Below are 26,361 nucleotides of genomic sequence, written 5' to 3'. Positions count from 1 at the left end.
GGTAAGAGTTAAAGTAAAGCACTCAAGTTAAAGGCTAAAACAAAAAGTGAAAGCAAAACAATGAGCTGAAAGGGGTTAAAATGCTCAGTAGATCTGAGAGGAACTGTAAAGTCAGATGTCACTAGAAGCAACACATTTCGCCTTACAAGTAGAAAAACAATATAAATATGCTGTGTAGCTTTATGGTTAAGATTATAACATACATTATGGCACTTTGTTAGGAGGTGTTGTGTATTTACAACCTCATGTTACCTTAAACATAGAATGATCAGCACAATAAGGTATACAGATTTCAAAATGATGAAGAAACAAAGCACTGGATCGCAGTTGTACTTACTATCAGCAAGTATCCAGTGTTTCAATATTATTATCAGTCTCCGTCCTTATCCTTTTCCTTAGTATCATGACATTTCACTACATAATTTCTAACAGGGAGAGGTGCATAAAGCTTCAGAGAGCATGAGAGAAGTTGATTAGGATCTCTTCTTGCTTAATGAGGTGACAACCACATAGTGAAGGATGAGTGTTTTCTCATCAGCAGTACAGTTCAGATTTAGGCCTGTTTAGATGGAGGTCACTGGGCTTATAATAATGGGCTACATGGTCTGCTGGCTTTAGTGTGTGTGTCTTTGTGTGTGTGTGTGTGTGTGTGTGTGTGTGTGTGTGTGTGTGTGTGTGTGTGTGTGTGTGTGTGTGTGTGTGTGTGTGTGTGTGTGTGTGCGCGTGCGTGTGTGGCAGCATGTGTGTAATGGAGACATCGGGGCGAGAGGGTGCTTGGAATAGTTCTATCTTGATATCTTTACTGATTAATATATTTAGTGGTATTAAACCCACACACCCGCCCCAGCACTGACACACAGTTTTACTATACTTGTGAGGACTCTAAGTGATCCTGCATTTGGTCCTCTCATATCACACACACACACACACACACACACACAAGCACGCACATTAAGATGTACGGGCTGCGTAACACTGATTAGGAAGACAAATCCTAGGAGGCTCAGTGAAATCCTATCCAATCTGAAACAAGAGCACACAATTTCAGCCAAACCAAGCAGGAACTAGCAACAGCAATGTGTGTGTCAGTGTGTGTTTATATGATTACTGTCCATTGTCTTTGTGAGGAAAATACTGCTTGGGTGTGCAAATTGGCGTGTCTTTCTATATACTCTATGTACAGTGTGTGTGTGTGTGTGTGTGTGTGTGTGTGTGTGTGTGTGTGTGTGTGTGCGTGCGTGTGTGTGTGTATGCGTGTTTGTGTGTGTCTGATGACAGTTGCTACGCTACTTTTTCTCAATCCAGACAAAGCTGGAGTCTCAGCTGCATGCTATGCCCTTGCATTGCTTCACTGCATACACACTCACACTCACACAGGGGATAATCAACCATTTCCCCTACCTCAGCATGACATTGTGTGTACGTGCATGGGTCTCTATGTGTGTAAATTGCGCCTCCTTTCCATGTGACAGATGGGCTCCCATAGTAGCAGTTCACATGGGGATGGCAGAAAGTCACTTTTGGATGCGACAACCTTCACACCTCCCAAGAATTTTTGGGATGGGGGGGGATTCCTGTTGAACTGGACAGACTCAAGATCTGTGCAAGTGCATTGGCAGGACGTGCCTGGGTGTTAGAACACTACACTGTGCCAAGTAAGGCCAGAGCGGGCCAAAGCAAACCAAGATTCAGACCAAAAAACTGTGCACAGAATTAGTTTTTAGTATTATGTAAATTGCTTTGGTAAATATGGCTTCAAACGCAACTGCCAGCCCTACACAGCACAGAATTAACAATGTATGTAAATTATAAATTGAATTGTAAATTGTGATGTGAAGGATTGGGAAACAGATGGCAGTCACAGAAGGTAAGGACAGGGCAAATGGACACCCTCATCTGTGCCGTTTCTGCTAGCTCTGTTGTCTTTGTCAAATTTTTGAAACGCCAGTCAAAATGTGTTGCGCTGTAGCCGCACCAAACCCTGTCTGATGTACAGTACATCACAATGCTGCCAGCAACTGTAAAGTACACTGTCTACAGTAACTTGTTACTCTTGTCCATATCTGCCTATAGCACAGTAAACACACAACACCTACTACTAATGAAATCTAAAAGGATTATACTGACAATATTTCAGATCATTATGACCAGAAGATGTTTTAGCGTTTCAGAAAAGTAGAACAAGATCTGTATACATAAAAGATGGAGAAATATGTGAAAATAAAAACTATACCGTGGCTGTGAATCATTGTTTTAATATTTCATGTCATCAATGATCCAATCCATGACCTTCGGCATGTTCAAACTCTTACATAGCAGAACTTGTATGAGGTTGTATCACCTCATTGTTTCTGGTATGCGGTTAAAATGTCTTTTGACTGACCAGGTAACATACACACAATAGGGATGAAAGAGAGGGCAATAGCATTGACTGGTTTCATAGAAGATCCAATTAACATTTCTCAAAACTGAGAGAGTTTCCAACCAGTTTTATTAGTTATAGAGATGAACATAATTACAATACATAATTAACAACTATTACAGATTTAAGCTTTGAGTGAGGTTTTTACTGCCCTTAAACAAAAACCATAAGTAGCCCAGATGGAGAATGGTACTTTTAGTAACAATCAGTGTGCCTTTTTCATCCATCGGCACCCCAGTTATCATATGAGTTATCAAAATAAGTTTGTGTTCCTCTTCATACACAGGCCACTGTATAAGCTCTGTCAAAGACCTGCAAATGTACTTGTGATTCGGTTTTAAAATCCAATGTGTGTCATATTAACATCCATCATAGTAAAAGTGTTGAACTAATTGAGCAGCATTTTTTCTATTTTAAGCTACGAAACAACATCTATAATTCACAGGTACATGCTGATGTGCATGCAGAAAACAACAATGTGTAATGATGTGCAGATCTCTGTATAGCCACGCAGCAGATGGAATGGACTGTCCTCTCCAGTGTCAAAAAGGTTCCTTGAAAATACTCAGACCTGAGGACACTTTATAAAACCAAAGAGAAGGTCAGAATGGTATTAAACAAGAACGAGAGACAGTAGCAACTCAGCACACAGAGTTTTATGTTGGATCACCACCTGGAACATGTGAGGTGGCAAAGTACTCTCTGAAACAGCAGGAGAGGAAGCAAAGCAGATAGAGGCTGTTTATAATGATAATTAGCATTACATAATAGCTTTATGCTTGCTAAGACCCTCTCTCCTGGGTGATGTACCCCAGTCTCCATCACTTTACTCTGGGCTTCAATTCACCCCTCTCTGCTTTCTCATCCCCTACTTCCTTTCTCTTTCGCCCCCTCTCAGTCATCCACCTTTGAATTATTTCATCTTTCTTAAATCTCCAACCTCCTTTGTGTACTTTGTCCTTCACTGTCTTCGCTGATGCATTCTTTATGCGTATCTCAAGTCATGCTTTCATGTGTAACTCTTCGTTCTCAGGTGTAATTGTCAGATTGTCCTTAGAATAAACCCTGTACTTTCATTCTTTCAAGCTTCCTCTCTTTTTCATTATCAGCCCCGATTCAAACACACTCCCCCTCGCCTTCCTCCCTTACCCATTCTCTCTCTGCTTCTCTCTCTCTCTTTCATCTCTCCCTCCTTCTGATGTTATGCCACTGTGCCAATGAGGAGGAGCAGAAGGAGAAAGGAGGAATGAATCTGGGTCACAGGAGGCCATGCATCTCAAGTCTCCACTCCGCCACAATAAAAAGGAAATTGATCTGTGGCTCGCCTGCTCTCCCCATTCCCTTTAGCCTCAAGCCCAGACGGACACACACACACACACGCACAGCTGACTCAGTCCATGGAAAGTGTTCATCCGCCTCTTGGATCCATCATGCTTTTTCCAAAGCAGCAGGTGCACCCGCACTGAAAGCACACAAATGCAGCATCATACAGACACACACTGGGTCTCTTCCCTCTACTCCACCACCACCCTGTGTGCACAAGTTCATACGCAACCGGGTAATTCTGTTTCTCAATGCAAAGCCCTGCAGTGATATGAAAGCAATTTACTAGAGACTTTAAACTCCAATTGACATTTCGGATAGTAAACATCCTTTAAAATTCTGTTTGGCTCTCCATCATTCTGTCTCTCACCTTGCCAATCATCTTCCCCTACCTCTGGAATATGTGTGTGTCCAAATACAACCCAGTAATACAGAGGTAAGTAAAGGGTTGGGTAACTTTATGAACTCAAATCATTACTATCAGTTGTCAGAAGAACTTGAAAATTTCATTTTGATTAGGATTTTTATTAATAACTTAATCTATAAGGTCAGGAAATCATCAAAAGATCTCGCCTGAGATGACTTCCTCAAATTGCTTGTTTTGTGTGACCAACAGTCCATAACCAGGAGGTCTTAAACTGACAATGATGTCAACCAGAGGAAAGCTGAAAATCATCACATTTGAGAAGCTGGAACCAGAAGTACAAAAAAAAAAGCAGAATTTGTAATCTACTGATCTGTCCGCAAATACGTCTTTCCACTTTACACAGAAAACAACCAATAAAGTAAAGAGGGGGAAAAACACCACAAAAAAGATGTCTAGATGTAAAATTCAAGAAAACCGAGCAAGGAGTAAACAAACTGTTTAACAAATCCACAGCGGCCATGGGGATGAGAGAGAGACAAAGAGAGAGAGAGAGAGCGAGAGAGAGAGAGAGAGAGAGAGAGAGAGAGGAGGAGGCGGCGGCAGAGAGATGGAGAGACCAGCTTCAGCAGCCATGCAGCAGAAAAGAAAATCTAATCATTTTCTCATTACTGTGCTTCCTCGGTTAGTTGGACTTATTTGGAGAAAACGGATTATGTTCTTCGATTGGTCCCCACGAGTCCCGGTCAACTTTCACCGAAGCGTACTCCAACCATTGGAATGTTTTAGATTACCCATGGTACACCTGCTTATTACAAGCTGAGGGATTTCAGTTAATTTCACTGTAATGGCAAAGACCCAGTGGTCTCACAATCATCGAAATACAACCATCACTCACACATAAATTACTGATGGCTGTGTGTCGTCTGGGGAAAATGAAGACAGTTGTCAATATAAATACTTATATGAACACACAGATGAACAAAATAGCTGTTTCTGGGCATGTTGTGAAGCAAATTGTACATGGTTTCTTTCTATTGTGACTCAGTAACACACACACACACACACACACACACACACACACACACAAAATGTCTTATTGTCCAAAGCCAAAGAAAGCTTCCTGGATCAGAGTGGAGCTGAACAGGAGGTTGTGTGTGTGTGTGTGTGTGTGTGTGTGTGTGTGTATTCTCTTCCATTTCTTGCCCCATGTGTCTCTCCCTCCCTCATCAATGGCTGCTTTAGTCCATTAGTACAGAGGTCTGGGGTCTGCGGGGTGAACGGGGAACGGTCTGGCTCTTCCATTTCCAACCGTGGGGTCACTGGCTTTACAGTCCTTCACAGCTAATGACCATCTCTGGGAACACACTGTAATGTGCTCACATCCACACACATCCACACACACACACACACACACACACACACACACACACACACACACACACACACACACACACACACACACACACACACACACACACACACACACACACACACACACACACACACACACAGAAGGCAGGAAACTCTTCATCATTGGGACACTTCGGAAAGCATATGCAGGCACACACACATGGAGAGACTCATTAACCGACACACCAATCTATAGTCTCTTCATCATGGTGACACTAACAGTAGGAAGCAGTTGCACATACACACTCTTACTCACACACAGACACACAAAGATATAAAGGATGCAGCATTCTCAGAGTGAAGATGCTCAGAGGAAAAGCAAACCATAGACTTAGCCCTTGGCTTTAAGCACATAACCTTATAGCATTTTTCAATTTGAGCCTTTTCTTTTAGTAAATTCCGCTTCAAAATGTCGAGTCTATGAAGATAATATACCTGCACAATTGAAAGTAATATCTCTCAATGATATTGGTCCATATCCTGATGCATTCTGGTGCATAGTTTTATTGCAGGAACTAACATGACATTTAATAATGGGGTTTGTAACCTGTTAAACCTGCTTACTGTTAATGATGCAAATAACTCACACAGTACGGAAATTGATAACATGAAGAGCTATTCAAAAACCTGCCAAAAATGTGTTACAGTCCCACGTAGACCAGTAGATAAAACTGTATTTCCTGTTCATCTATCATCCTCAAGTCATTTAAAATATTTAAATTCTGAACTATACAAAGAAACTACATCTTCCTCTGCTGACTACACACAGATGATATCATCTACTACCTGCTCCTGTAACTGGTAATGGTGTTCCTTTTTTACAGGAGGTCAATAGTCCTGTCCAAGGAAAAACTAACATCTGTTCAGATAATTTAGTTTAAAACAGAAGCATAAAGCTCTCTAAATGCCATTTCATGCTTTTCTGAAATGCCTCACACTTTCTGCACAGCTCATTCAAGAGACTCCCTTGTGGTAAGTGTGAACATCTGCCCACAAAATTAAAACTTAAGATGCAAGCTCTGCCATAATTCATATATGTGCTATGACAAAGCGTTTTCAATCACAGCAGATAGAGAGATGGACAGAGAGAAATAGACACAATCTCTCTCACACAACCACACAACTTTGCTTTATGTCATTATTGAGTGAGGCAAACAGCCCCATTTATCAGTTCAATCAATCAATGGATCTATTTCTATCGCTCCATGAAAGTTGGATTGATTTTAGGCTGCTGAAAATGAGAGCACCCACACACACATAGATTAAAACACATTTAAAGTCAGACCTATACAAACGAATATCTATGTCTCTAGCTCTCTCACCTTATCCCAAAAGAAACAACACATTCATGGCGCTTCCACACATGAACAGCTTTACCTCCCCATGCACTGTTCTTGCTGTTGATTACAGAGCATGCACCAGGGAGAGAGGGATGACAGAGAAGGCTTTAAAAGTAAGGAAAAGGAAAGAAATACAGGGGAGAGAAAAACACAACATTTGGTGGGTAGTCTAGTGTCTCACTGGTCTCAGATTAAAGAAAAACAACCAAGGAACAAACTGCCGTTGGGAATGTAGCCTCTGAATTAAGCCACACTTGCACATGCATATACATGTGCATCTACACAAAAGCACGTAGGATTATTCTGCCAAATTTAAAATGATGTATAAAATATGATGTATATTTGAATGTGTATAAGCTATAATCATGTAACACACAGACAGACAATGGAATGGAAAATAGAGTACGTCATGAAATCAGGAATTCTCCCTGAAATACTGACATACTGTACATACAGAACAAGAATATGCACACGCACACACATTGAAGAAAAAAATATCAAGTTGTGAAAGCATTAAGGAGATAGCTGAAGAGATTTCTGCCACGACCAAATATGTATAATAAATTAACAATACAAATGCATTACTAAAGGAAGTGGAGCTTTGACACACACACACACACACACACACACACACACACACACACACACACACACACACACACACACACACACACACACACACACACACACACACACACACACACACAGAAATATAAATCCTTTTAAAAATGCTTATATGTACAAGGACACACATAAAGTGATCCTAATGCAGTATAAAACAAATATAATCACATCTCTCCTGCTACTTATGAAACACACACGCACATAAAAACACATACACCGATCAACACACACTACATGTTTCTAAACCACAATGCCGTCATCCTTTTATGGATTTAGGGGGGCAATTAAATGAAACATGAGAGCAAGCACATGATTAAAGATTTATCTGCCCAAGGTCCCTGCAGCCCCTTCCCTCATCACCCACACACACATTTATATACACTCACTCACACACACACACACACACACACACACAAACCTTATACTACCATGGCCATCTGGGGATGCAGGAAGGAAAGCATTGATCTCATTAAAAAAACTCAGACAAAAATTGCAGCCCCCCACACACACACACCACACACACACACACACACACACACACACACACACACACACACACACACACACACACACACACACACACACACACACACACACACACACACACACACACACACACACACACACACACACACACACACGAAACACCCCAAACTGTATGTTGGTGTAATTTACTAAGTGAAGTATAAATGTGCCATTCATTGAAATCAATTAGCCGGGGGTTGCTAACTTTGAACACATCTCCATAGACCCTCTGGAGACTTGGTGCTAATGTGATGAATTAAGGTCAGTAGCAATAACTTAACACACACACACACACACACACAGACACCACACACCACACACACACACACACACACACACACACACACACACACACACACACACACACACACACACACACACACACAGTCATTTGTTGCTACTGCTTTTTGCATTAGCAACTTATAGATCTCGCCCATGTTTGCATTACTCACCTCTAACAAGCGTAGCATTACACAGGGACCGCAACAGAAAAAATCTTGAAACAGGTGATGAATAAAAGTGGCTGTTAGTATAGCAGCATGTTGTGATTATGCCAGGTGACCTCAGATCAGTAATGACTGCCACTGGCCAACAACAGCCTCATCCAATTACCACTCTAGAATACTGCCAATTGCAGAGATAGCTCTGCCAAAGGATGAAAACACATTGCAAAACATATAGTATGTACATATGCCGAGAACGAGTGCAGAAACAATTAGTCAATTATTAAATTAGTCTACAATTTTGATATTTTGATACAATTTGAATTTTATAACTGATAATTTAAGTAAGTTTTACCTTGTCTTAATCATCATTATTGAATATCTTTGGGTTATTTAGTGAAGTATGAGGAGCTGTGCTGGTATCGATTGTGATAGGTGGACAGAGTAAGAAGAACTTGCAAAAAGATTTACCATTAACTTTCAGACACATGAATTTTGATGGACAACTCCATTTTCTTATCTTAAAGCTGATATCCCTATAGGCATCTCCTCTCTCTACATCATTCTTTCATCCCTCCATCAATCCCCCAAGCACATATGAAAGGAGACAGAATCTATTTTATCCTTTCATCACCTGCAAAACTCCTGCTCATTTTCCCTTGCTCCCTCCATTTCATCCTCTCTTATACTTACCTCATCCAACTTTATTTCTATTAAACTCAACCTTTCAAGTTTATGAGCATGGAAAAAAACAATATGTTTCTTCCCTCTGGATTCTCTCGATTAGAAATGGATCAATGTGTCTCGAGTGCGCTCAGATGAAAACATTTTGAGGCTCTTTGAAGTTTTGGGAAAACATACTTGCACACAGACACAGACACAATGTTTCTTTATATTGCAAAAATCATCCTTTCGGGTGGAATCATCATTTTATGGCATCGTACAAATTGGATTATGGGTAAATGAGGTCTGAGGTTTTTGACAGGGAGACATTGTGCCATTTCAATATTCATGACTTTCAGAAGAAGTTAGAATAGAATTAATGAGGCAAACTGTAAGGGGTCTTAATTACAGAAGGCGATCTGTGACTGTCTGTCCCTCCCTCATCCAATTGTTGGCAGTACAAAAAGGCAAATGGTAATAAAATGACAATTATTCAGCACTTAGACTACAGTGAGATCTGAATTCATGCAGAGCTACCTCAAAGGACAGGGATGACACTTGACAGAAAGAAATTAAGTGGTGGCAAATAACTTTTTTTAAAAGGACAACCATTTTGTTGAACTTACTATGGCAGAAGGCTATGCTAATGCTATTTATTTATGCAATTTTTTTGCAGGATCTTCTTGTTGAAAGTGGCAAATATCAGAGCCTATCATATGTCACCTCTTCTGTCGCCATTATGTTCTGTCTGTGCTGTTCAGTGGCAAAAAATTATACACAGCCACCTGTTCAAGTAGCCTATCAAGTGGAAAAAAAAGCCTTCGAGCCCCGTGGAAAAGAGATGTGTTTGGAAAAAGTAAGTAAGTCTTGTGGGCATCTTAGAAAACAACGGGCTGCCTGCTCTGATTGCGACTCACCTTCTCTCACCTCTTTCTCTCACAGTCAAGGGGATCAATACCTTTTCTTAAAGAAAAAGGACATTGTCTTTGCCCACAAAATAGCCTTTCACTTGGGTGTAGGGGAGGGGGGTCCTCTCTGACAAAACACATTAAGTGTGCTGACAGCCCAAATTAAGTCTACAATCATGAACTTAAATCTTGGATGTGCACCATGTAACTTTTCCTATTTTAAATATGACGCTCCATAGTTCTAATCAGCAAATCATCAGTGTCTTACATTCAAATACCAGGTGAGCACTTAGATGTCCCTCCTTCAAATCAAGTCTTAATGTAGGAAGTGGGGAAAATGTGCTACGTAAAGGTACAAATTAAAAAGAACTTAATCCAGATAGTCTCACAGTTTAATTAAGCTGTTTGATCATTTATGAAAGCATAGTCACACACAGGATACTGGACCAAAGCCGCCATATCTGGGCCAAAAGAGGTGGAATGAAGCCAGTAAAGACAGGAAGAACATCACAGTAATAACACCATGGGCCAATTATACTTAACTACTGCCTTCTGTCACAACTGGGTCAATGGGTCTTCTCCATGCAGAGTGGAGTGAGTGCACTGTATGTGTGTGTGTTGTAGAGGGTCTGGCTTGCACATGTGTCATTATTAAATAAAATCAAGTTTGGAAACAGATTTGTTTTATAAGCTTGGGGTTAGAGTACAAGAGACAAAATGTTTTCCTGATTCAAAATCACGTTTGAAGTCATTTGTTTATTATTTTCAATTTATTTCATATCCCAAGAAACTTGAGGTTAAATATTTAATGGATGTAACAGTTTCTTCAGCTGGGAAGGCAAATATTCATTGTTCAACAGAAAAAACACCCAAATTCTAAAGATAAAAATGTTTCTTGGGGCGCCCAAAAGGCTCACCTGGTAAAGCTGGCACCCTATGTACCAAGACTGAGTCCTTGCTGGCCATGGGTTCGACCCCGACCTGTGGCCCTTTGCTGCATGATGTTCCCTCCTCTTCCCCTTTCCTGTCACTATCAATTAAAGGCAATAAAAGCCCCAAAAAATGCTTTTCGTCAATATGAATCTGTGCATGTGCTTTTCTTTGTAACTAAATGCAGAAAATACTTCACCTGAGAGGCCATATCAACACAAATCACAGACTCTTGGCTCCCTGGTTTGTAACTTTGGAAGGTCCTTGGAATTTGGCTTGGGTAATTTCTTTTGGATGTTTACTTATGGGCACTAAATGTTGGCTTTTTAAAATGTAGTTATGGAATTTAGTGGTGGTAGCACCTGAGCGCAGCAGGCATTGCTAAGTGGAAATTCATGGGTAACAAGGCATGAAAACTTGCAGATGGGCCATGGCAGCCAGGGATTCACCCCCTCACTAGCTTTTTTTGGCTAAACACACTTATTTCACTATTCTGCTTCCCTTTATATTGCGACTGTCAATACTTAACTTGTAAGCCTGACCAAACAGAGCCAGTTGTATAATGTCAGTCATCATGGTTTGAGAGTGGAGCTCAGAATGCAGACAAGAAACTGAAAGGGGAAAGTAGAAGGTGTTGTGATGCCACGTATAAAACCCAAACCCACAAATGATAATATGAAGAAAAATAATGGAAGCATGTAGAGAAATACAGACTTTCTTATCAGAAATAGCACTAAAATCCACAAAGAAAACCTTTTGAAAAGTGATCCAACACATAAAAAGAAAGTTTGTACATCGAAAGACATGGAACACACAGGTCAGGTATAAATCAATATCGCTACCAAGTGCACAGCATTAGCAAGCTGTGGCCACGCGGCCGACGTCAAGCAACATCGAGAAACCAAACAAAAGGAAAATCACTTTCGTACATAGACGGTTATTCTGTTATGAGTATGTCAAAGGAAAGGTCACAGTATTCGTTCTTCAACCTGCTACAGCAGCAAGGAAGCTGATGCTAAAGTGTGTGTATGTTGTGTGTTTGTATGTGAGGGAGCGGGGCGGGGGGGGGGGGCTGAGAGACAGAGTGAAAGAGACAGTGCAGGTACAGAGTCTACTTTTGCATATGTGCAGCCCTGCTCTTGCCAGTATGGTTAATTGCATGTGCTTGCTTGCGTGTGTGTGTGTGTGTGTGTGTGTGTGTGTGTGTGTGTGTGTGTGTGTGTGTGTGTGTGTGTGTGTGTGTGTGTGTGTGTGTGTGCAGCACTAGCCTTTCTTCTTCCTACTAAAGACCAGTGTAAAATGTTTAAGCCAATCATCTTGCTGTTTCCTTTAATCATACGAAACCTCTAAGACATGTCCAATGCAAACATCAGATTTAAAAAGCTAATGAAAACATGGAAAGAAAGAAGATGTGCATGAAAATTCAAAAGAGTATTGAATCCAACAGGATAATGCAGATGTTGCATGCAAGGTCACAGCACTATTCATTATGCTCACACACACAAAACCAATTGTCAATGCATCTTTTTGATGTGCGATTTTGTGAGAGAGAGGGGGCCTCTCAGGGCCATTTGAGAAGGTGTCACCCTGCCGCCAAACATTCAAGCGCTGCTTCCAATGACACATAATAGGGGGGAGGGGAAGGACGGTGGAGGGCACAGGGAGAAAGAGTCGTTATTGGTTAAATATATGAACACAGGCCAGAAAAGAAAAAAGACAGGCCTTGAAGAAGGTTAGGATGGAGGGAGAGGACCAAGCAAGAAAGGAGATCTGATGGAAAACATATTTCCTTCACTTGGTTACAAGCATGACAGATTGAATATCATTTCTGCTACCAGAATCCGCTCTCTCTCGCTACATTTGGCTCATCAACGCAACGTAGCATCTTTAAACTGCAAGTTAAAAGCTTTGCAAGGCAGCCAGCATCCAAAATAGCTGAACGTTTTGCACGTCAATACGTCCTGAGAGACTCCTGATGCTGCTCCAGCAACTACAGGGCATCAGCTTTTTATTTTTTACTTCAAGCACACTTCCAATAATCCCCCCATTGTAACTCTAAGAGGAGGCACTCTTTATCGTGAATTTCAGAGGATAATCAGAACAGGACGTATTATTTTTTTCTCCTCAATCAGCAGTGGAAAATGTGGTCCTTACCATCGGCTTCTTTAACATTTCCTCACTCCTTAATCCCCCCCCCCAACCCCCTCATGTTGACACAGTGTCAGTGTGTTGTGATAGTAAAGCATGCTGCAGGTAAAAGTGTTACATTTTGTGTGTATCCCCAAAACATAGGCTGTGTGTGAGAGAGAGATTTTGTGTCACACACAGCCTTTTTTCTGATAACTGGTATTACTGAGCACTAGCTATATCATCAAAGAGTGACTCTCCCCCTCCACCACCTCGCCCCACCATCTTGCAACAAATGACAAGCAAAATCCCCTCAAGGTAAAGACTCGTTCACAGGCTTAGGACACAGCAAGGCGTGTGCATGAAGGAGATACGTTTTGTGTGTGTGCCTTTACAATCTACGTAAACAGCTTCATTCAAAAGCCAGATGGAGGGAAGGGGACAAAGAGAGGAAGAGAGAGAGAGAGAGAGAGAGAGAGAGAGAGAGAGAGAGAGAGAGAGAGAGAGAGAGAGAGAGAGAGAGAGAGAGCGCAAAATAAGGACAAGAGTGAGAAAGGTGTGGGCTATTAGGGCAGGAGCAAACGTGGGAGAAAAGAATATATGAAAATATATTAAACTATACGTTTTTTATTTTCCTGATTACATCCTTAATTCCCACCACGTGCTATGCAATTGGTTTAGTTCCTTCAAAATCCACAAGCACACTAGTTCAGCATTTGGAAAGTAGGTTTGGTATGATATTTGTTGGACGGGTAAAAACTTCTGTTATAGCTAACATTGGCCACATAAGCTACTGTAGCTTGCCACAATCTCTTGAAAAATTGCCAATAGCCTTTTATGTTTTATGCGATTGGTCTGTCAACACTGTACGGAGAGATGGACTAACTTTACCAAATGCATCATGTCTGAATTTGTTTTTTGCAGCTGAATAGGAGTGACTCACAAAACTGATTTAAAAGAAAATTCTGTAAATGTAATCACGTTTGACAGTAAAGAGAGAAAGAAAGTACTTGGCTTTCACTGAAACACTTTGAAAATCCTAACACAACATGGTGCTATGTTATTACTATTAGCTTTAATTCACTACTTAACTGGCTGTAATTATTATATTTAATAATACAAGCTGCATTTCAGCTTTGACACATCAGATTTGTATAACCTCAAACAGCTTAGTCTGTATTATTAGGAGGTAATTTTAGTATCTACATCAGTTAGTGTTTTCTGAGATCTGAGTTTATACACTTTCTGAGACCTTTTCCTTTTTTTTAAACCTTCAAAGCCTCTTTCCAGCTGCTTTGTCTCAGCAGGTCCCAGAAAATCTAGTTTCATCCATCTCGGAACACACACAAAGACACAAATTCTTACTAACTTGCACAAAACACACATATACACACACACCAAATTCGCCACAACCTACCTTTACCAAACTGGTTTACCTCTTCACCACTATGGTGAGTGGAAAAAGTCCTGTTTTATTTAACAGAAAACACTGGAGCAGGGTAGAATGTGATGGATCAAACTGAACAAACCAACAGCTAGTTCTCTAAGACTGGGAGGAGGATTTGAATTTAAGAGAAGACAAACGAGGAGTAAAAGTATACTATAAAAGGAAGAAATGAAACAGAACAGCGAAAGACTAAAATATAGGAACTGGGGTAAGAGAAATTGAGGCAATGGCGTCAGAAAATGGAATCAGACTAAAACTCTCTTTCAATTTGTAACTTTCATGTAAAACTTCTCATGAAAACTTGACATGCAGCACTCAAGGGCTCTATCTCGGTGTCAGCCCGACAGACTGGTATTAGCAGCCATGTTTTATTCATCAGCATTCATAGTTGTCGTTTCATACGCCGCTCCCTGACTGCGTATGCCAGGCGACAGAGCGCAAGGTGAAAAACAGGATTACAGCAAATGTAAATAATAAAATGGAGGCACATGAAGATATTCGGTTAATCTGAGCTGGGGATTAATACCATGATACCCTGTCAGACACGGCCGGGTTGGGGAGGGGGGATAACAACAGCACAACACAACGTTACAGGCACAAAGAGACACACAAGAATGAGACTTGGCTAAACACACACACACATACACACACGGTGGGGAAATGGGATTGTAGTGTTATCGGAGTTTGACTTTGAACAATAAGTGACTTTGCAGCAGAGGAGACAAACAACGCAAAGGTAATCTGTAGAAAACGGACGAGCTAATTCTGACAGAAAAGACAGAAGGGAGTGTGGGTACTGCACACAGAAAGGAAGAGAGATAAAGAGAGCAGGGGGCGACAGAACAGGAATTAACTAACTACTGAAATAAAGACAGAAGTATCACCTCTGTTCTTTAGCAGACAAAACTTTCTCCTCATCTTTTGGCACCTCTCAAAAAACTTCTTCCAAGTAACTAACTTCTTCCCTCTCTGTGTTTCACCTTGAATAATTTTTCAACTATCTATTACTTTTCTGCACCGTTCATCAAGCCAGAGGCAGTTTTGTTATGTTCATGGTCAGCCACATTGTTCCTCAGGTGAAAGCAGAGGCCATGAAAATGGCTTAAAAAAAAAAAAAAAAAAAAACACCTTGACTCTCTGTAACACCAGGACGACGCTGCAGGCCGTGGCCGTCTGTCAGCTGCACTCTTCCTGTTGTGTTTGCGAGAGAGTGGATGTGAGGGCCTCTCTGCAACACTACACTATAATGCTGTTCCATCACATTTTGTCAAAAAATTGAAGATTTGCCGATTTGGATATTAGTATTTATTATTTATTATTATTATTTGGATATATATATATAGCTCTGTGTTTGGTCTCCACCAACTCCTGAGGAAAAATGTGGCTCTTTAGCAGCTAAATGCTCCATTGTATTCACTAGCTAGATGCCAACTTTGTCTGGGTTCATCACAGTGTATTACTGAAAACAGCCGCCTGTGTGTCTGGGTCAGGAAATGACCTGGATGAGAGCAATGAGTGTATTTTAGATGATGTGATGTGAGCTGTAATTTCTGCTATTAGCAAAAGTCAAAAATCCAAAATATACATCATTCCAGGGTACCAACTAATGACTGGTACATTCGAATGTTACTTCGAGATATGTTTTGAACTACTGTGGAATGAGTTGAAACCATCCCTTATGGTAACTATCCCAAGCTCTTCCAGTTTCATTATGCCTTTCTGATCTTATACTTTCTAATTTCTTATCAAAAACAACCCAGTAGATGAGACATAGACAGAGTCAGCTCAATAAAAGAAAAAAAATAGTGTTAGGAAAACCTTATTCTGCTGATAAATATGCCATTATTTTGGAAGGAAAATGGACAAAGACAGAAAGAGAGAATGAAAGGACCATGTTTTATTTGTGTATCAACATACACAAAGAGAATGAGAAATTAGTCCTCAGGCAGAGGCAAACTCACTAGTTCTTATCTTTACTTTGTCTGATACGCACTTACACACAGGCACACAAACACACACTTCTCACTATGCAGACTCTCACACACTGAGACACTCACTAATTGGATTAGAAGTGTGTAGATGGACAGTGCAGTCTTACTTTCTCACACACTCGCGCACACTCACAGCATCTGCCTCCTCCTTGTAGGTTTGCTGCATTTCATAACCCTGCCCTTCATGTCCATGCAAAGCCATTCCCCCAAAAGATCCAGCGAAAGACAGAGAGGGGTACTGGATGCAGAAAGGGGGAAACAGAAAGGGAGCAAGAGGTAGAAAGTTGGCAAAAAAGCGTGAGAGAGTCTGATGCATACAGTGAACGGTCGTAGAGAGATAGAGAAAGAGAGAGAGCAAACACCTCAGGCCAGCAATGACCTCAGCTAAAATTACCCTGCTGCTGTTTTGCACCGTTGCACCCAACATCTAGTCAGCACACCAGGTATTGTTAGCTTGTAGAGCATGATGCAGTGTTTGACAAAGTTGGTGCCCCGGCACATTTTGGGGTTGTCATCTGTCAGGCTAGCAGCGCAGCATGGGTCTATTTGATTATGTTAAATATTCAATCTTCAAGGAATACATCTTGTTTGAGGGAGGATTGGCCAGCTGGCAGTCTTACCCTTTAATGTGTCAACAGAGCAGCAGAGGGACAGAGGAGACTAGCATCATCTAAAATAAGAAGCCTGATGTTTTATTAATTAAAAGTTTTTTTTTGTTTTAATTTGTGTGTAAATTGATTCATTAATGTGAATGAAGACTCACACTACATCAATAAAGCCTCAGTGTATCTAATTAAAATAAGCCAGTTTTATTTATGATTTGAAACTCTTTCACAAACTTGAGTCATTAATCGCCATGTTTCATGTCTGCAGAGATACAAATCCACCACTGAAAACTGTTTGGTATATTTCATGTAATGTTTTTTCGAAACTCCTACACAGAACTGTCTGATGTAGTCTAGTATAACCATATAATTTAGCTTCAGGAAGTCCAGACGTTCTCCTTTCTTTTGATATCAGTTCCCGACTGTCATTCAGCACGCAGTAATGCAAGTTAGCACTACTGTACGTGTTAGCATGGGGCACAACATGCATGGTGTTTGGTTATGTTCTTATCACTTAGAGCAGCCCATTGAAAGCATAAAATAATGATGCTAACCAAAAGTGAGCACATCTGACATTTTGGTAATGATACCTCATTGCACAGGGAAACTGGAATAAGATAGAACCGATGTCATCTGTTTGCGCCACACACAAAGCGGACCACGACACACACAGACATACTTGCAGACATACACACTCACAAATAAAGTCCCACAGTGCTTCAGAGCACAGCAGTGGGTTTCTTTCTCTGGAGACTGGAGCACTGCAGCTGCGTACACTCCTTACATACAGTATATGCACACTAATGCTGTGTTCTTAGAGTGCGTTGTTGTGATGTGCTTGTGTGTGTGGTTGTTAACGGAGGAAGTGTGCGTCTGCTTGTGTGTATGTGTGTTTGACGGAGTTAGACAAGGCAGAACAGAAATCACACCTGCTCAGAAACAGTATAAATATGATCTTTGTTAGTGTTGAACCCTTAAGTTCAACTGTGTGTGTGTGTGTGTGTGTGTGTGTGTGTGTGTGTGTGTGTGTGCGTTTTGCCCTTTTAGAGGCAGTGTGTCTTGCTTATTTTATGTTATGCGAGTCACACAGTTCTGCTACTACACACCTATTGTGTGTCGGCATGTGTGTGTTTGTGTGTAATTGATTAAGCTACTGGTCCCTTTGACCTCATACTCCCATTAAAAGTCTGACCCCAGCTGTGCTGCAGTGAGCAGTGTGTGTGTGTGTGTGTGTGTTGTTTTGGTGTTGTTTTGTGTGCGTGTGTGTGTGTAAACTTGTGTGTGTATGTGTGTGTGCGCGAATCAGCAGGTGACCAAAATGTGTTTTTGTGAGCTGTTCAGTATAATGCCTTTTATGCCCGAAGCGCTTCTCTGCTGTCTCTTATTACAGTGTTATGTGTGTGTGTGTGCACACACACAACACACAGAGGCACAGCCTGCCTCACGCACACACACACACACACACACACACACACACACACACACACACACACACACACACACACACACACACACACACACACACACACACACACAGCAGTGGCGTGAAATGTGTTGTGATGTCTCCTCTATGGGAAGCTGGTCTCAGACTGCAGAGGAGACGCTCCCCTTCTCAGACCTGCTCAGACTCATTGTCCTGTTGTGACACAAAACACACACACACACACACACACACACACACACACACAGAGAGATACACACATTCACACACTAAGCTCAACAAAAACTTTTTTCCCACCCTTAAGTATTCTCTTTCTATCCCCTTATAACTTTACATGTTTTTAGCACTGTTTGTATCATTCCTAGTGCTGCAACTACTGCTTTTTTCTTTTCGTGATTACTCCTTTAGTGAATTTGCACACAATTTCTGAGGTGACAATTTCATATTTCTTGTTTTGTCCAACCAACAGTCAGACATGTAAAAACATTCAATAAATGATATGAAAATCAGCAAAACCTCACAGCTGAGAAGCTGTAAACAGCAAATATGAACAAATAAATGTCTTAAACGACAGATGGATGTTCATTCAATTCATTTTCTATTCATCAACTCATTGATCAGTTGACTAGTCATTGCACCAATGATCACAACTGATTTCACGGTTCTATATTTCTTAATAAATTCTCACCAATTGTATTTTTATTGTGCAGCTTGACCAAGGCCATTTGGAGGAGAAGACTCTGTAAAGCAATGTGGGGGATTGAGAACAATTGAAAGCTAACATGAGGTTCAGATATGAGATGATTTTACAGTAGCACTTTGGATTAGGCATGTTTAAATCCACTTAAATCCGCTGTAAAAATGATAAGGCCTTTTTTCTGTATATTCCACAGACGAAATATAGGTCATACAGAGCCGTGCAGAGGTGGAGAGTTGCCATGTGTATGCATACACATGTGCAGGAGTGTTGTGTTCACTACAAAAGAAAGCACACGCATGCACAAAAAACACCACCACTACCACCACCACTTTACCGTCTCCCAGGGCAACAAGAGCACAATCTACCAAGAGGCACGTTGAGAATGAAGCAGAGGAGAGGGGAGGAGAGGAGCAGGAGCAGGAGGAGGTAGAAGAAGTGGGAAAAAGAGAGAATAAAAGAGAGAAAAGACAAGGCACAAAAGACAAGCCCATCTACCGAGACTGCTAGAGGGAGGATGGATGCTACAGGGGTAATGCCGGCGGTGAGAGACGTGTGCGTGCAGAGAAAGAGAGGGATGGGAGATGTGACAACTGACTGATGAACACACACGGACGAACACACACGGACACTATATGTACATGCCAACAGTTATATCTGGCCTTGGTTTGTGTGAAAGATTCCTGCCTGGTGTGTCTATGTGCACGTTGTGTTGCCAGACTAGAGGGACTCACTGTTGATGTAGAGTATAGAGCCTGTTTGTGCTGTGGTATCATGCCACGTTCTAACACATTTCAGATTCCCATGTATTCAAAGCAGGTGCTGCAGACACCAAACTAAGCACCATTCTACAACTGAAGTATTTCCTTTCAAATGTTCGGAAACCAGTTTCAGTGGGTTGTTTGGTTTTGTTTTGTTTGGTTTTTGGATGCCAGCATTATGGATCTCTGACCGAGCTACATTTACTAATATTAAGGGGGTGCAAGGATTGTGAAATTCTAGGCCGATACCAGCATTTAAAATAACATATTAATTTGTGCCATGAAAACAAAGAAAGCTAAGCATCACTGAAATATTGCAGCTCAGTCTATTTCTCCTCCTGACTGTCCTGCCGGTGCACGGAGCACATTGGTATTTGTGTGCAATTTGTGCCAGTGCTGGAAAACAGAGGTAATTATTTCCCCAATATACAAGTTCGGAAATAACCAACGCAACTTTGAGCCAGCACAAAACTGATGCAACACAACCGATAAACATCAGCAGCTGACATCAGCGAATGCCATCTCATTTGCCGATGTCAGTCAACAAGGCGAAAACGGTGCATCTCTACATATATAGTAACCTTCAATAAATACACTGTCTGAATCTTTTTAAAGTGAGAATAGCCTAACCACAAGTTTAACCAATCATCAGCTCACATTGCAAGAAACTAAACATAATTCATTGATCTATTAAAAAATGTTAGCATGAAATGTATCATTATCAAGCTAAATATAAGATTTTTTCATTGTGTATATTCATTTTGAAAGAAAGAAATGTTACAGTCATCCAATCAGGTGTTGCAAGGATGCTTAGCAAATGAGTGCAATGTCATCCATTTGGTTTACCGCCTACTTTAAATGACACCTGTTCCAAGCCCATTCAGCTTTGCCACGCCACCATCAGTGAACTTGCCGGCTTTGCCAGGCTAACGTCGTCTTCATCATAGTCATGCGACACCTACTCTCCTGTTTCCATTTGTCCCCCTGCCCATTCTCCAAAATACTTTGTCCTTTCTGCTTTACACTGTCCTGCTCCTCTCAATCAAATCTGTCCCATCTTTTCTCCCTCTCTTCCTCCTCCTCAACCTCCGCCCCATCTCCGCTGAGCTCTCCTGGTGATATTGTTTGGGGGGGGGGCCAGTGGCTGTGCTGGCATCTGTTCGAAAGGCTGGCACACTGCCAGCCACTGAGCATCACTCTGGCAACCAGAGTCACGCTGTTGGATTTATCTCCAACCAACCTGTCAGCTGATGCTCTTTGTGGGCGTAAGACGAGTGGGCACAGCCTCTTTGGCATTCGCACTGCCAAGGTGCCCATAGGAGATTTAAAAATGGGGATAGGGAAGCCCCTTAGTGGGTGCTACAATATTGAGGAAGTGAGACAGCTTTTTAGAAAGAAGCCCCCAACTTCCAACACAGGCTGAGGGCTGAAGCACTCAAAGAATAGAGTCCAATGTGCATAGGAAGGGAGAGAGGGAGCAAGGTATGGCTGTAGAAAAATACAGTATAAGGCACAGCAAGAGAGAAAAAGTAGATAAAGGTAAAGACTGAGCAGGGGAAGAGATTGAGAGAGTGACAAGGGAGCCCAGGAGGAAAGCATCACTGCATCGGAAGCTTACAGGATATCGAGCAAAAAGAGTGAAGAGGGAAGAAAGAGGCAGAGCACATTTCTGCCACAGACAAAGTGGCTCTGTTAAAAGAACAGTCACCTTGGGCTTAAGTACCAGATTCATATTCTCTTCAAGCAACACATACCAAACAACAACGAAAACCACACCTGTTAGATCATTAAAATCCAATTCCACTTCCATCAAGTATTACCCACTAAATGTCCAATGATACCAATCAGCCTCTGCAGTCAATAAGACGTGCTTGTAAATGTCACGGCATTCATCCAGGGAACTCCCGGAGATATTCAGTGGCCACCATCGTGGCGAGCATGTGAGACGAAAGAATCATGGGTTTTGTGTGCTGGTCCCCAAGATCTATGAATCAATTGGCCGCTAATGTAACCATCCAAGCAATTAGCACCATGACAAATTTATAAGCGATGATTACTCAGCTGGTTGTCCGAGCAATTTCCTGAACGGAACAGAGTCAGTTAAACCCGAAATGGCATATTACAAGTCTTTTTCACTAATTTCCTGAACGACATAATACAACATTTGATTGGCCAATATTTTATATGTACTTGAAACTCCCATGTCCTGCCCACAGAAGCAGAGGTGCCATTGAGAACAGAGAAGCAGCCAATTTGCCATATCGAAGAGCCACATTATTTGCATTAGAGCACACTGTATTACCCAGCAGTGAGATGACATAACACAGAACACAACAATTCTATCACACTATTTGAGATACGGCACAATCTGTGGAGCCGTTGTATACCCAAAGCAATATGAGACCGTATAGCAGGGTTAACTGTCCCACTGATAACAGGATGTTATCTCTACAGTCACAGCAAGAGTAATAATGATAATGTTAGGAATCGGACCTGCTCTGACCAAGTAGGACCACAGCTCTACTTCTATCAGAGATTTGCTTAAAGAAGTGACATTTGTAAGAAATTATTAAAATTCCTTTGGCCATGTGACCTGACCAATGATCCAGGATCAGCAGTTCCTGCCTAACAGGCAGACTAACAACTGAAAGGGAGATTCCAGAGGGGCCCCGAGCAAACCTTCAGTTATCGCAAAGTTACAACATGGATTAAATCAGATATCTACGCCGTATGCTGTTATCCAGTTATGTACCAGCTCACGAATGTGTGTCAATTTATAGATCTTTCCCATGAAATGGTTTGAGGGACTTTGTCCTAGATTAAGACTTCTGAACACACACGAGAGCAGGAATATTCAAGGTCCACTAGGCATCAAGCAAGCATCATTATGTTTATCCGCCAATGTAACAGAGTCTGGGCTACTTACGACAGTTCTCCTCGTCGCTGCTGTCTGAGCAATCATCATCATCATCACATCTCCACAGGGTCGGGATGCACCGTCCGTTCTTGCACTGAAACTGCCCAGTTTCACACTCCGACTCCGTATGAGTTCCTGTGTTGTCAGGAAAAAAACAAGTTGTCAGAGTATTTTTCATTTCATTTAGGGATCATTCTGTGATTCTTGAATACGTGTAGATATCAGATTTATTGAAATCTAAGAATACCATAAAGTATATATTGTGGCGGTGGTGTGATTACTTTTTTAAAAAGGAGCTTATGGCAAAAGAGGGCTCGACTACCAACTGTTTATGGCTGTGTTTTCTTCAATTTTGGAGGTTAACTGATACATTACAATATCCTATGTTCAAAATATCCTCAAATAGATGACATATATGACTTTACTGTAATAAAGGATTAATACTGTCCCAAGTATTGAGGGTTGTAAAGTGGTAAATTGACAGGCTATTGCTCTAAAGCCACCAATATTGTAGGTAGGCTTCCTCCAGTATTAGCTGTTTTAATATGTAGTTAATGTGCTTTTCTTAAATCCAACATTCCTACAACAAGATTTTATACTTTTGTTGTTATTATTATTATTATTATTATTATTAGGTGCTTATGAAATGAGCTCGCTTGTTTTGAAAATGTATGAATAGGCTTTGGTACGACCGTAACTGCCTACCACCAGTGTCCTACCGGCACTTCAACACAAACATCAGTTAAAGGCAAATCTATTAAGGCGTATTTTTTTTTTATATGTGTGTGTCACAAAAACACAAAGCAGACCATTGCAGCCTGTACTTTGACTCCACATCACCACACAGTCTCACTACAACATAAGCCTCCTGCATTTGGACACGTGTTTGGGTTGTACTGGCTGTTTCTTCCGTGTATTGCCACTTAATGTCAACTGTGATCGCGATCCAGGTGTGAGCCATAGCATGCCTTTGCGTCTGATAGCGCAGCACATGGAAGACGCGGACCACAATTGAGAGAGGAGCCCGTTTCTCAGCAGACAAACGATCCCCCCCCCCCCTCGACCACCCTCCCTCCTCAAAGCGTCTCCCCCAGTCCGTGATGCGATGCAACATTCACCTCCTCGCTGACACAAGTGTCTCTTACCTTTCGCGCAATGGAGCTCCATAAGTAACAAATGTAATAGCACAAGCTTTCCGACTTCCGTCCACATCTTTAGATCCTGGGGGGGTCTACGGTTGCGTTCATGCAAGTGAAGAAAAAAACAGTGAAGGATCCCCAACCTCTCACACTCGGCTGTGTGTGATCCTCTCTCTGCCTCTGCTACTGTGTGAGTGTGTGTGATCAGGCTGCCGCTCCGCTTTCCTCTCCGCTCTGCCTCGGCCGCAATTTGAATCAGTGACGCTTTGTGGGCGGGATGGCTGGAGATTGTGCCGGCGGTTGATGTAGTAGGTAGACAAAATACATTAAAACGGCTGTTAAGGAAGTCATATATGCACAGTGCTGAGTCACGCATAGCAGGTTGTTTTCCAGAAACTTTAGCCTATCAAGGACATGGAAATGTATTGTTATAAATAGTAAATATTTGTTAAAGAAATTGTTTTTTCAAAGAATTTTTCACTTGGACGAGAAGCTCGATGCCATTTGGACAGTTAAGCTGTTTGGGTAGTGTTAACAGCTAAAATATGAATGCTGTAGCCATAGTTACCAATCATTACAGACTAGAAACAATGAAACAGCTAGGCTCTGTCAAGAAATTAAAACAAACCCTTAAGGCTTGTTTAACCTCTACCACAACCAGTAGTGTGTGTATAAATGACAACTTGTGGTTTTAAAGGATTTTCTGTCATTGGTTACCTGGAAACCACAAGACGACACCAAGAAATAGTCCCACTCTAACCCTGTAAAACCAGAATTTCATGGTTCCATTTAAACTGGGAAGTCCAATTTCAACTGGAACGTCCCCTGAAGTCAGATTTCCAACTGGGAAAGTTGGAAGAACCTCACCAACCTTAATTCAAAAATCCAAGATTGCACATCAGCAGTAGTGAAAGCTCTAGTATTATACTGTTTCTGTTTCTTTCTTAATGTCCAGCTTCTATCTGTGGACATACTGCTACAGTGTTTGTATGTGCAAAATACCAGGTAATGTGTTTATTTCAACTGGTATTGCTAACAATGGCTATAGGTTTTCCCACTTATTGTACTCCAACACGGTCAACTTTGGTGACTCCTAGCTTCAACTTCCAATATAAATAGAATGCAGCAATACATTTTGGTCTATGTATTGATTAAACAAATAACATTTAACGTCTTAATTATTGTACACATGCTATTGGGTGGACCTTTGGACTAGGGTTGCTATTCGTCCCATATAATATGGGATTGTCCCATATTGAATAAGAATAATATTTTCATGCACACTTTCTCAAATGCATTCATTACATTTTCACATGCTTGGAATGACATGAGGCATAATTAACCCAAAAGTATTAAATCAGAATTTTCAGAAAAATGAATGACAGTGAAGTTGTCTGTCACTCAATGTCACCCTGGTCAGGCACACAATTTTTAAAAAAAATTGACAAATACCTCCTGAAGTCCGCCCATGAAAAGAAAGATGTTGTAAATACAGATCTGTATTCCATCGGGGGGCTGTCCAACCTGAAGCATCATTCAGCAGGTGATTACTATGTTCCAAGCAGTGCAAGGGCAGAGGACTCAAAGTAAAGTTATTTTGACAGACTAAACATTTTGCTCACGTCTATGCTCTGATGTTTTAATTCTTAATATAATGCACCTGTGCTTAACTCTTATTTACTTTACATTCATGAGAGTAGCAGAGGACTTTCATGCATCGAAAGCACAAATTGGTGGATAAATATTCTAGCCCGGGAACCAGACAAATCTATTGAGCTCATAATGTTTCATTTGCCCTGGCAGATAGTCTGGCGATGCCATGCTATAACATTTCCCCAGAATGAAGGAAATTAAGTGTCTGACACTCAAAATATCATGAGTGAGGACCCCTAAACTCTCTGATTGATTTTTATCTACCAAGCATGGGACTGCTGGCAAGCTGTCCCTTATTTTCCCACAATTAGGTGGCAAACCTACTTTGGACAGGGCCATGCCAGCTGTTTCCTCACGAAGCCAGTCTTTATGATAAGCTAAGCTAACTGTCTCTTGGCTGTTAATTCATATTCAATGGACAGATATGAGAATGTTATGAGTCGTCTCGTCTAATTCTGTCAAGAAAGCGAATACGAGTTTTTCCCCATATATCAACCATAACTTTAAGACGGCCTTAAGGAGTTTTTTATTATACTTAGACACAAAATTTACTACAGCCTGCATTCTACAGAGGGTGAAGTTTTGAGTTTTATATTCAGTATCCAATTGACATTATGTTAAATATGAG

The 26,361-nt window shown here is 41.2% G+C and overlaps 1 protein-coding gene across 7 annotated transcripts in view; it reads right to left on the bottom strand.

Annotated features, from left to right (window-relative positions):
* Window positions 1–24,304, bottom strand: part of lrp8 (low density lipoprotein receptor-related protein 8, apolipoprotein e receptor) — a 163,664-nt gene extending 139,360 nt beyond the window's left edge. For all 7 annotated transcript variants that reach the window (XM_051376853.1, XM_051376857.1, XM_051376855.1 and 4 more), the window contains exons 1-2: window positions 24,087–24,304; window positions 22,951–23,076 (exon numbers count right to left, since the gene is read on the bottom strand). In XM_051376853.1, the coding sequence (XP_051232813.1) occupies window positions 22,951–23,076; window positions 24,087–24,153 (193 nt within the window). In that variant the 5' untranslated portion in view covers window positions 24,154–24,304. The remainder of the gene's footprint in view (window positions 1–22,950; window positions 23,077–24,086) is intronic.
* Window positions 24,305–26,361: the final 2,057 nt, after the last annotated feature.

This window comes from Dicentrarchus labrax, unplaced genomic scaffold (genome assembly GCF_905237075.1).
Source record: "Dicentrarchus labrax unplaced genomic scaffold, dlabrax2021, whole genome shotgun sequence".
Taxonomy (NCBI): domain Eukaryota; kingdom Metazoa; phylum Chordata; class Actinopteri; family Moronidae; genus Dicentrarchus; species Dicentrarchus labrax.
The sequence above is the reverse complement of the archived record's forward strand: the minus strand, read 5'-3'. Positions and strand labels throughout refer to the sequence as shown.